The following is a 12,351-nucleotide window of genomic DNA, read 5'->3' as shown; positions in this document are numbered from 1 at the left end:
AAGGCACCACCTTGGAGGTCAGCTGGCATTCAATCCCAGACACTAAATTCAGAACCTCCAGGCTCATAGCAGACCCGGTGTAATGAATCATTCTTCAGCAAGGCAGTATCAGAAAGGTGGGACACAGATAGATGTTGATAACGTCCCCACTTTGCTCAAAGGTCTAAGAAACATCACAACTTGTGTAGGGCTGCAATGAATAAAAATGTATTACCATGAAAAGACCATGTCCTAGTTCCATTTATATTTAACGACGACCAGTTACAATTCCATTTATAGCAGTGATAATAAATTTCAAAAGAACAGCATGCATTAGAATAAGTTAATATTTGCTACACGGTTGGCCTTCTGGCAGATGTTAAAGGGAAATTACCTTTGACAAATACTTCATGTAAGCATCATATGCTTGAAGCTAAACTGTCTAGTTTGTCTTACAGTATATAATGTCAATGCTATGACATACTGTTGCCTGAGAACCACACAGAGACAAGTGTGCACAGGTTAGTGAAATGTTAGTCCTCCCAAAATGTTGTTGTCGTCACGCCTCCTTTGAAGATCTGAAGAATTTTGTAGTAGCCGAAACAGTTTGAATGGTCCGCTGGCTTCCAGTAGCTACATTTTTATTGGACGTTACATTCCAAGAACCCTCCTCACATGACTGTTGAGGGAGTGCTGCGTCTTAAGCACCACTCAAGCAAGGCCTTGGATTGGTTTGACGTGTTGTGAGGCATCAGATTTAGACCAAGTCTCCACCCCTTTTAAGCTCATTTAGGCCAGACTTCAGGATTAGGGAAGCCTGGTTCTCTACGAGGCTAGTGAAAGGATGATGTTGATAGTGGGACCATTTTCCATTTGTTTGCTGGCTTGTCTGCACCTGTTAGAGCACTACACCGAGGCCCGACCTGAAAATGTGTCATATTTCCTTGGCATCAATATTTGCCATAAAATGGTGCTCTATCCATTGTTTTTAGAATTGTCAATGCTCCCTGACGGTGTCCCTTATGTTCAGTGATTGTTAGACAGAAGACAAAATGAAGAGATTGTATAAATTTAGGTCCAATATCATTTCTGCAGAGTTTCAATTTCTTTTTACTCAAATCACCTGAGGGCAAATCGACTATGTTTGACACACCCATTTATCGAAGTGGCAAATTATTGTTGGTCCTTGTAGTGTGTGCTACATGCTAATCTAGTATGCTTGGAACTTTTTTTTGTATTCTCATAAATAACGTATTACAAGTAAGACATCAATAGCACTGACCACAAGACTCACCTGGCAGGATCTGGATAAATAGGATGGTCCCGGGAGCCAGATATGTCATATCGAGACTGCGACATAAGAGAGGACTCCAAAAGCCTCCTATGAAAGAGAAACGGAGCAAAAGGGATGGTTAGATCTTCATGTCCACTAATGAAAACACCACAAACAAAGTTGTTGTACCTGTTGTTTCATAATCAGCTCAAATATTTTCCATATTCATTATCGCCAACTAGTCTAAACCGCTTTCCAGCGGGAAAAAAGGAGCTGTGACTGACGCAACCAAACAATGTTTCTCTCCTATCTCATTACTTTTCAGAGGTATAATTAAGAGAATGAATACCTCCACAATTTAAAAACACACACACACACCATAGAGAGCCTACAAATCAGGTGCTTCCTCAATGGATACGAATGTCTCCTAGCTCTTCTTTAGAACCGCCTGTGTTCGGGGACAGCTGATTTGGGTGATAGATTTAGAATGGGAGTCAATGCACTACAGCTGAACAGCCTGATCAACTATGCTTGATAATGGCAATAAAACATGCGACGACGCGCTGAACCTTTATCAAGACCCAGTATTCCCATACTAGGGATGTTGCAAAAACCATGAACAATGCCAACATTTCAACACACCACTTGCATTCAGCAGTCCAGTTCTTATTTTTCAGTTTTGAGTTTGGATAAAACTGGATGTATCATAGAGAAAGATTGGCTTTAGGTTGTTATTCAGGCCATTAAAGCTGAAACGTTTGAAATAGATTGAATATAGAAAAGCTCAGGGACATGTGAGTGGCAACAGAGACATGACAATTTCAAATCTTGAATTTGACATTTTAGTGCCCCATAAGACAAAGAGTGACTCCAAATATGGAAAGGCAGCAATCATTTATTCAGATTTAGAATGCAAAGTTTAATATATATATATATATATATATATATATAGTTGGATTCAAAACGTGCTCTAAAATAGCACATAAGCAAGCGGTGCAGACTATTTCAAGTGATTGGCTGGAGAGCTAGCCTGACATTGTCAACATTAAAACAAGTCTGTAAATGATTGTGTGGTTGACATGTTAATGAGACAGAACATGCAGTTCCCACCCTCCTTCCATAATCCTTACCCCAAAGTCACAAAACAACGTGCTCATTACAGTGAGGGATACAATAGCCAAATTACTGGAATCACTCAAAGCATTCCCTTCCTTGAGATTCACATTTATTTACATCCTCGCCAGCTTGCTCATTGGAGGATAGTCTTTTATAACCACCATTTTAGTCATTAAAAAAAGTCTCATTAAATTCCTAAGGGACATTCATTTGCCCATTATCGGCAGCACATCAAGTAAAAAGAATTATAGTAATGTGAAATGTCACAGCCCTGTGTAACAACCCATTAAATTAGTCCAGTCTTTTACTGAGCCGGGACTTGAATGCCATTCCTATACAGAGGATGGTGAGGCAACTAATATAACAATGGTCTTTATACTTTAGTGGTTTTGAGGAACGTTTGGTATGCAAAAAAAGCACTACATTTTCAATTGTTAGATTATAACCTCAACCGCTCTAGTCTTTTGGGCTCAAAACAAGTCAGAAAATATCTAAGAATACAGTAGCCAACACCAGACAGAAAAAGCAATTACTGCAATAAATACAGCCTAATATAAGCCTAGGCCTGTTCATTTAGTTAAATCACTTTTAATCTGCTATATCAATGCCTTGCCCAAAGAAGGTTAACTTCAGAATGTGGACACAAGAAAGAACCCATTGTGCCCATGTAGGCTCAACAACACAAAGTAGCCTAAAGATCAAATATCATTAATATAGTCACATAAAACATTGAACATATTCAATCTAGGGTGACCTGAAGCTGTGAGTCGATGAGATAGACTAGAATCTAAAAGAGACGTGAACATAACAGAGAACCAAACTTCAGTTTGGTAATTTGCTTTCCAGACGCTTGACGGCCTACAGATTAAACCCAATGCCTTGGCCTCGTGTCAGACAAAGTAGAGCAGCACCCTCAGGGTGCTGGAGAGCTCTCCACACAACAAGCCCCAGCATTAGGCTAGATAATGAGGGGTTGAGCAGGAAGGGCAACTTCACATTGTTAAAGTTCACAACACTGCCCTTGAAACAGAGGCTAATTGCAACCTTCCAGGGCATGGAGGATGGATTGGGATTGAAGCGAGAAGGCAAATGAGAGGGGGGAAAAAAACCATTACCGTGTGTGTTTTCAATGACTGTAGCTAAATGTTATGCAAATATTAAGATATCAAATATTTCACGTTTTCCATTTCACTGTTTCCTAAAATAGGCATTACTTTCTTGCCTGGGTACCCAAAATCCTTGCTCCAGCCAAACGCCACGCTCAAGGATGTTAGTTTCTTCTCCGCAATGAGTCTGGATCTGAGTACCTTCCAGACGATTTGTTGAATGGAAATCCATTCTAGACCATCTGATTGGTTCCAGAAACTGATGGGTTGGGCCAGAGCACACATGGGTAAAGTGGCATTTCGAAAATTCGTCAATGTCTTTAATACTCTTCATTGCCATCAATGAAGATAAAACCAGTCTCCGACTGAATTATGTTGCGAACAATAGAGCAGCGGAAGAATTCAGTTTGTGTCGTGTTTTGCAGAGCCCATCATATCCTCATAGTTTGTGCAACTACAAATAAAATGGCTTGTTCATTAAATAGCTTTTATAAGTGTTCACAGCAAATACCTATGCTAATTCCCAAACCAATCCTAATAGCCTAGGTCTAACTTCTCCTATTCTAGAAAGTTGTCAATTGTAGTTGCCACAGGAGAGGCAGAGTTGTCTTGCCAATCATCTCTAAATATTTAGTCAGTAGCATACTGCCACCAAGTGGAAAACTGAAGCAACACGGAGACAGTCCTGCTTCTACAGGTCTATTACAAATTAGCTTGTGTCCACCATTTGATTGGAACGATGGGAAGTCGATCCCCGGCCGAGTCACACCAAAGACTCTAAAAATGAGACCCGATGCATCCCTGCTTGGAACTCAGCATTAACAGGATTGAGAGTAATTCAACTGCATTCAACACAACTTTGACATTTCCAACTTGGAAACTTTTAGAAAGATGAGGTCTGAGCTTCCCACTTGTTAAGTATCACAATCAGCCAAAAGAAATCTCTACGCAAAAAAAGTACTGTATGAAAAGCGACACATTGTCGACCTTGTAGTTTTGGGAAAAAAAGCCTTTTGTAGGCTTTTTGAATGGTATTCAATTTGCAAAAACGTAACGCAATGGCTTTCAGTGTAATAACTTCACAAAAGACATCTTGCAAAAGTAAATTCATACACACAGTACCAGGCAAAAGTTTGAACACACCTACTCATTAATTAATTAATTTATTTGTACTATTTTCTACATTGTAGAATAATAGTGAAGACATCAAAACTATGAAATAATACATATGGAATCATGTAGTAACCAAAAAAAAAGGTGTTGAACAAATCAAAATATGTTATATTTGAGATTCTTCAAAGTAGCCACCCTTTGCCTTGATAACAGCTTTGCACACTCTTGGCATTCTCTCAACCAGCTTAATGAGGTAGTCACCTGGAATGTGTTTCAATTCACAGGTGTGCCTTGTTAAAAGTGAATTTGTGGGATTTATTTCCTTCTTTGAGCTTATCAATTGTGTTGTGGGGGTGGTAGGGTTGGTATGCAGAAGATAGTCCTATTTGGTAAAAGACCAATTCAATATTATGGCAAGAACAGCTCAAATAAGCAAAGAGAAACGACAGTCCATTGTTACTTTAAGACATGAAGGTCAGTCAATGTGGAAAATGTCAAGAACTTTGAAAGTTTCTTCAAGTGCAGTCGCAAAAACCATCATGCGCTATGATTAAACTAGCTCTCATGACGACCGCCACAGGAAAGGAAGACCCAGAGTTACCTCTGCTGCAGAGGATAAGTTCATTAGAGTTACCAACCTCAGAAATTGAAGGCCAAATACATGCTTCACAGAGTTCAAGTAACAGACACATCTCAACATCAACTGTTCTGAGGAGACTGTATGAATCAGGCCTTCATGGTCAAATTTCTGCAAAGAAAGCACTACTAAAGGACACCAAAAATAAGAAGACACTTGCTTGGGCCAAGAAACACAAGCAATGGACATTCGACTGGTGGAAATCTGTCCTTTGGTCTGATGAGTGTAAATTTGAGATTTTTGGTTCCAACCGCCATGTCATTATGAGACGCAGAGAAGGTAAAGGGAAGATCTCGGCATGTGTGGTTCCCACTGTGAAGCATGGAGGTGGTGGTGTGATGGTGCTTTGCTGGTGACACTGTCAGTGTATTTTATTTTATTTTATTCAAGCTACACTTAACCAGCATGGCTACCACAGCATTCAGCAGCAATACACCAACCCATCTGGTTTGCGCTTAGTGGGACTATCATTTGTTTTTCAACAGGATAATGACCCAACACACCTCCAGGCTGTGTAAGGGTTATTTGACAAAGAAGGAGAGTGATGGAGTGCTGCATCAGATGACCTGGCCTCCTCATTCACCCAACCTCAACCAAATTGAGATGGTTTGGGATGAGTTGGACCCCAGAGTAAAGGAAAAGCATCCAACAAGTGCTCAGCATATGTGGGAACTCCTTGAAGACTGTTGGAAAAGCATTCCAGGTGAAGCTGGTTGAGAGAATGCCAAGCATGTGCAAAGCTGTCATCAAGGCAAAGGGTGGCTACATTGAAGAATCTAAAATAAATGTTTATTTGTTTAACACTTTTTTGGTTACTACACGATTCCATGTGTGTCATTTCATAGTTTTGATGTATTCACTATTATTCTACAATGTAGAAAATAGTACAAATAAAGAAATAGACTTGAATGAGAAGGCGTGTCCAAAATTACCCTGATGACTGCACAAGTTTGGAAAACACCTTTTATCAAAAAAAAAAAATATGCATTTAAAAAGGAGGGGGAAATATTACCATATAAGGGATATAATATTTTTTTAATAAAAAAAAAAAATCTGGGATACTGATGTGAGCTGCACAGTTGAATGAGCACAAAAGCATAACATGCAAAGTCTGCCTGTATGATTAGACTAATGACAAGCATGGGGTGACTTGGGATGATGTGTACGTCTTGTGGTAGGGCAGACTTGGAAGCTTATAAGATGTGTTGAATGTTGCATCTGGTACTGCCTCAAAGTCAGAGTTCAGCCACCAGGCCATTCATGCTACTTCCAGCATATTGGAAAAAGCTATGCATCAATTATGTTTTTCATTTAAACAAATTGCTCAAAATATCGATAACACAGAACTTAACACCTGATTCTCTCACCTTCTCAGGTAATCGTCATCGTGGTTTTCGTCAGGCATTTCTTGGTTTAAGGCCTCTTGTGGTACATTCACCGCTGGACTTGGACTGACAGACGGTCGGTAAACTCTCTCCCACTGGCCTGTCTCCTGGTTATATACCAACCCCACCGCCTGTTCTCTCTGTGAGCTAGGGGATCCCCGGTGAGTGAAGGCTGTGTCCCCTCCAGGTTCATCAGCACTGGGCTGTGGCTGTAATAACTGTCTCCTGTCAGAGGACTGGGGAACATGTAGCACCGTCGGCCTCATTGTGTGAAAGGCAGGGTTGGGGCTTGGGGGCTGCCATGAGGTGCTCCCCTCCTCTTGTGATGGGGTCTGGCCAGTGCGTTCCCAGCGCTGTGTACCTTGGTTAAACGTGAACAGGTTGTGGCAGACCCTGCAGCGGTTCATATGGCCGCGGGAGGGACCAGAACCACCATCACTGCTGTTGGGGGGCTGATAATGGGGGGTGACAGGCCGCTCACACTCTATGTTATTATTGAGCATCTCCCGTGTCTGTTGCTCTTGGCTGCTCTCTCCACCAGCACCACCTGACTGCTCCATTTCCTGCATGCGATCATACTCCATGAAGTAGCGATTCAAGTTGCACTGCAGCACGTTACGGATCGAGGTGGGGCTGTTGCTCCCTCCCTCCCCAAGAGAGTGGTGTCCACTACTAGTGCTGGGTCCATCTACAGAGCTGTTTCCACTGGTGTGAGGGCTCACTACTGCTGGGGGCAAGCTTCCTCCCTCTGTGGTAGAGGTGTAGACAGGCGACTGAAAGGAGCCCTCCTGCTGCCTCAGCACAGACAGCAGGTTGACAGAGGATGCACTAGTCCTGGGTGGAGATACCCCAACACCCCCACTACGCTCAGGCCGCATGTTGAGCATGCTGCCCATCCAGTCTGCTCCTGCCAGTCGCCCAGAGCACTCCAGGCCTGGCTGCTGGTGGCCCTGGTTGGTTATAAGGCCTGGGATGCTGCGCTGGCCAGGGCCTGAAGATGGAGTGCGTAAAGAGTGTCCTCTAGCACTGCCGTACACACTGCTGAAGGCAGAGGGACGGTGTGAGGAGCGAGGCTCAGAGGGCTGCCGGGGCTCAGTGCGAGCAGAGGAGAAGGTGGAGGCATGAGACTGGGCCTCCAGGCTCTCAGGGTCAGAGGGGTCCTCTCCAGATGGTGAAGGGGCTCGGGTGGCAGAGCACCGACTGCAGAAGCAAACCATACCAAGGTGTTGCACACAACCCTGGTAGGGGGGTCGGGAGCGACTCCGCAGGGCAGAATAATGTCCAGAGAGAAGACTAGGAGAGTCAGCAGCACTATTGGCAGCGGGTGCAGGAGGATGCTGTTCCTCAGACTGTGAGCCGGAGTTCCTCGATGACAGGATGTGCAGGAAGTTGTGGAGAATGGGTGTACGGCGGACCGGTTGGGACTGTAGGAAGGATCGATGGCGAAAGTGGGGCATCTCCACGCTATCCATGGGGACCTCCGAGTCATCATCACTCTGCTGAAAAGCACACAACAGGAACACAATGTTCTTGATATGATGCAACTGACCTTAAATAATGTAAAGTATTAAACAGTCTCACCTGTTGGTTAGAGGGATTCACTATAGCGGTCAACAGGTAATGACCCAGTGGGTCAAACCTCACCAGTCTGCAACAGAGCATTTGCATGTGTCATTAGCTACGTTTTGCTTTGACTCGGTTTCCAAATTCAGATATTGCAGCAAAGTTTCAACAAGTCAAGTAATCGAACACTGTGAATATGATAGGGAGATCAAGAAGGTGGAGCTTTTGTCAGACCTGACTCTCTCTGTCTCGCTGGCAGTCTTGACCAGGGCAAATGGCTCCCTCCTACTCCAGTCCCAGAAGTGAACCTCATTGTTTGTTGCTATGAGAAGGAGCTGGGCAGTAGGGTGAAAGGCCAGGGAGGCAATGGCCACATTGCTCTCAGTGAACCAGCTCTCACTGCCACCCTGGGCATCAGAGGGGCCACACAATGTTCAAAAGAAGAAGATTAGTGTCAATATTATGCACATGCACAAAAACCCAGAATGTCATCCAACTATTTTTAAGAGAATGCATGGAAATCGATTGGTAAGGAATAAAACTTGTGATGCAAGAGAGGACATGGTTACCTACACCAGCACCACACACAGAGATAGTTAGAGATCTCTAGTTGGATATAACCCATTTTTGCATGGACACTGCCATAGAGCCTCACAGTGGAGGTGTCATAGTACCCATAAAACCTAGTAGTCAAACAGGGAAATGGTTCCTGATGTTTTTCCACCATTAATTTTGACCAAAGGGAATTTTAGAAACACTTAAAGGGCTGTGATTCGTGTAGGCTTACCTAGTGTGACATTTTGATAACCGTGTAAATCGCTCTCAGACAGGGTAACTTCTATCAATATATTCTGCTACATTTATGCTCAGAATCGAAAAAAAATGCTAATTAGCATCAAAGTAGACATCATGCAAAACTACAAATCCCTGCAAGCTCCTGCACATTATCTCTAGCGGACATCTTTGCTAACAGGTATTATGACAACGTAAAACTTGCACAAGACAGTTCACAGAATTGTCAATTGAAAGAAATCTTACCAATTTATTAATTACTAGATTTAGCTAACATTAGATAGTTAATCCAGAGATTCTTACCTTTGCCTCGATTCGTCAGTCTAGTCCAGATCATCATAACATTTGTAGTTCTTTATGATAGCCACATTAGCATTACATTTTTGTGGGATAAATACAGGCGAATATATTGATACAAGCCACTTTGTCCTTGAGAGATTTACAGTTATCAAAACATCACACCGGGAAAAGCCTAAACAAAACATCCCTTATTTTAAGTGTTTCTAAAAATGAAATGGTGAGAAAAAAAAATGGAACCATTTCCCTGTTTGACCTCTAGGTTTTATGGGTATTATGACTCATATTGTGGTACTCTATCGAGGGCTTCCACCATTTTAAAGTAGTCAACTGGATGGGGATTCATAAGGGTTGGGAGGGATCAGCCAATGCTCAGCGCATTACCTGGTTTGTAAATGGCTTTAAGCTGTATCACCGCCATCTTGTGGCCACAATAAATGAATGACAAGATTTGGTTCAGGACTCCTGCACGGCAGGTGGCGGTAAAACACCAATATACGCTGTATGCTATTTTCAAACACAAAAATAAATGAAAATAGACTACTTCAAAATGGAGATGGCCTCAATGGCGCTACCCGTGCTCTTACAGGTGCCATAATGGGCCAGATAAAATGAGAGATTCTCATTTGGTTTTACTCAACTCATCTGTCCTGCTTTTGAAAATGTTCAAAGGTAATCGAGGAGCGGCGGCGAGAATAAACAAATGAGCTTCTATGAAATTAGACTCTCCGCTCCATAATGCAAATTACATTTACAGGGGTGAAATCCCAAAATAAATGTGTAAAGTGATAAAAACAAATACTGCTAGGTGGAAGACATTTTGCAGATGAAATAATAAGTGGCGTATAATTTTTAAATGTGTGCATGCTTTCTCCTTTGAGAAAACAGCTGATTCAAAGGGGGTGTGGTGGATTTTAAACACTTCTGCACTAGCCGCTGAGTGGAATACTCTTGTGTATCAAGGAAGTGAGCAAACTCCTCCATTCGCCTACTAATTAATTGACACCGTCCTCAACCACATATCGGTTTCCAGTTCACAGAGGAGTCTAGGAGAATATCCCAAAGATGAGTCGTCTAATTAAGTCTATTGTAGCACATGTAGTCCCTGAGGTTCCTTTGCATGAGAAGATGACAGCCACTCACATGCAGGTCCCAGATGCGAACCTCTCCATCCAGACATCCCGAAGCCACCAAACCAGGGATCGTAGGGTGAAAGGTCAGACACCAAGGAGTGCGGCGATGGCCCACCAGAGAGTGAACACACTTTCCTGTCTTAATCTCGGTGATATAAATGTTGTGGTTGACATGAGTGGAGGCAATTAAGGTCCTATATGAAGGGAAAACATTAACAGTTAACATACAATCTTCCAGTCTTGGTGTCTTTCTATTTCCTCCAGACAAAAAATGTTTACAACATTTTATTGGATGACATTCTGACCTGTCCGGGCTAAAAGCCAACAGGAAGGTAGAACGAGGGCTGTCCGGCAACTCCACTTTCTATGGAAAATAAAATAAGAGCACCCACTCATGTCAGTTAAACTTGTTACATTGCACGATTTCCATCCATGCCTCACCAAGGATGCTCCTTACCTGACTCTGCCATTTCATCCGCCGGGTCTTCTCCTCAACAAGCTGTTGCAGGAGGCGCTGGGAACCAAGGCCACGGGCCCCACGCTCCCGGGCAGATAAGATCCGCACCGAATTCTTTGGGTAGACAGTCATCTCAAAGATCAGGCCTTCATTCCTCTCCTTCACACTGGTGTTTGTTGGTCTCAGTCACCAAAGGGTCTAAGCAAAAGCCATATGAAAGTGTGTCTGTGGCTAGCTTGTAGTCTACACCTTTACCTTGCATGATGAAATCCAGCTGTTGATGACATAACCATGTTTGTAGCTAACTAGCGAGCTAAAAGAAAAATGTTTATTATTAGTTACCTAATCACTGCAGTTCTCATTTGTTAACAGCCATGAGGTGCTGATGAAAACGTTGCCATAAGTGGCATGAATAATGAACATATGTTAGTTTTACACAATTATAACGTTAATGGCAAAACAACTGTGGTGGTGTGGGTTCTGGAAGAACAACCGAAATACAGAGAACCACAACGAAAACAGGCTGTCATGAAACTTAAAAATGCTAGTTAACCCAACAAATGTGGGCCATTATACTGGAGGACGAAGATAGTATCGCCAATAACAGGTTAGTTATTAGTTGAAAAATCTGACAACGTTTTGTACAACCAGGCCTGTAACTACCAGTATATTTTTTGGTTAAATCACATTATCTTGTGTTACAATCTGTAGCTACCGGTCTCACAATTAACTAACTAGCTAGCTAACATGCCAGCGTTTGTCCAACTCAAGCAAGAACTGGCGTTGACAACCAACCCCATCAAGACATTGCATTGGCCTAACACAACTAGCTAACGTTAGCGATACTCGACCATGTCCCTACCTTTTCCCACTGCTACGGTTGGAATGTTCTTGTCGACTTAGCAAGTTACATATATTCGACTTTTACAAGCAACTGAAACTATCTCGTATAATTATGGTATATTTTCTCCGATGTTTGTATATTGTGTTGACCAACTGTGGTTAACAAGCTAGCAGTGTAGCTAGGCTAGCTATTAGCTATGTTCTCCAAAACATTAGCCAGCTGGCCAGACCAGCCACAGCTCACCAGGCATTACTAGTTGAACACAGGAACATAGGTGGGCGCCACAAAACCGATAGTTTTTTTTTTTGCAGTGCAAGAAATAGCTAGCTTACAAAGGGTCAATATTGCTTTAAAGTAAGCAATGTATTTATAATCTACATGTATCGCTATTTCTATATGTTTTACAGAAAACATGTATACATATAAGTTCATGATTATACAACGTAGCGTTTTCCAAACGGGATCTGGGCCATAAAATCCTGGTCCTCATCCAAACGGTTTATACAATAATGGTCCTTATGTTTGTCATATGTGCTAGAATGATTTATAAGAAAAAACGTTAATCTCAAAGAGAACACGTTTTCTACTAAAACACTGGACGTTGATCTAGCATAACATTTTTAGCTTCTGCACAGTTTGGATTGATTGATTGATTT

At 42.3% G+C, this 12,351-nt stretch overlaps 1 protein-coding gene across 4 annotated transcripts in view; it reads right to left on the bottom strand.

Moving 5' to 3' along the window:
- The window catches only part of ambra1a (autophagy/beclin-1 regulator 1a), a 102,738-nt gene extending 90,620 nt beyond the window's left edge, over nucleotides 1-12,118 (bottom strand). The window contains exons 1-8 of one of the 4 annotated variants that reach the window (XM_020477178.2): nucleotides 11,714-12,118; nucleotides 10,852-11,049; nucleotides 10,700-10,758; nucleotides 10,405-10,588; nucleotides 8,407-8,579; nucleotides 8,191-8,257; nucleotides 6,592-8,105; nucleotides 1,274-1,360 (exon numbers count right to left, since the gene is read on the bottom strand). In XM_020477178.2, the coding sequence (XP_020332767.1) occupies nucleotides 1,274-1,360; nucleotides 6,592-8,105; nucleotides 8,191-8,257; nucleotides 8,407-8,579; nucleotides 10,405-10,588; nucleotides 10,700-10,758; nucleotides 10,852-10,983 (2,216 nt within the window). In that variant the 5' untranslated portion in view covers nucleotides 10,984-11,049; nucleotides 11,714-12,118. The other 3 variants (XM_031808801.1, XM_031808822.1, XM_031808809.1) reach the window with 3 other exon arrangements.
- Between the last annotated feature and the right edge of the window lie 233 nt (nucleotides 12,119-12,351).

Source organism: Oncorhynchus kisutch, linkage group LG3 (genome assembly GCF_002021735.2).
Source record: "Oncorhynchus kisutch isolate 150728-3 linkage group LG3, Okis_V2, whole genome shotgun sequence".
In the NCBI taxonomy this organism is placed as follows: domain Eukaryota; kingdom Metazoa; phylum Chordata; class Actinopteri; order Salmoniformes; family Salmonidae; genus Oncorhynchus; species Oncorhynchus kisutch.
The sequence above is the reverse complement of the archived record's forward strand: the minus strand, read 5'-3'. Positions and strand labels throughout refer to the sequence as shown.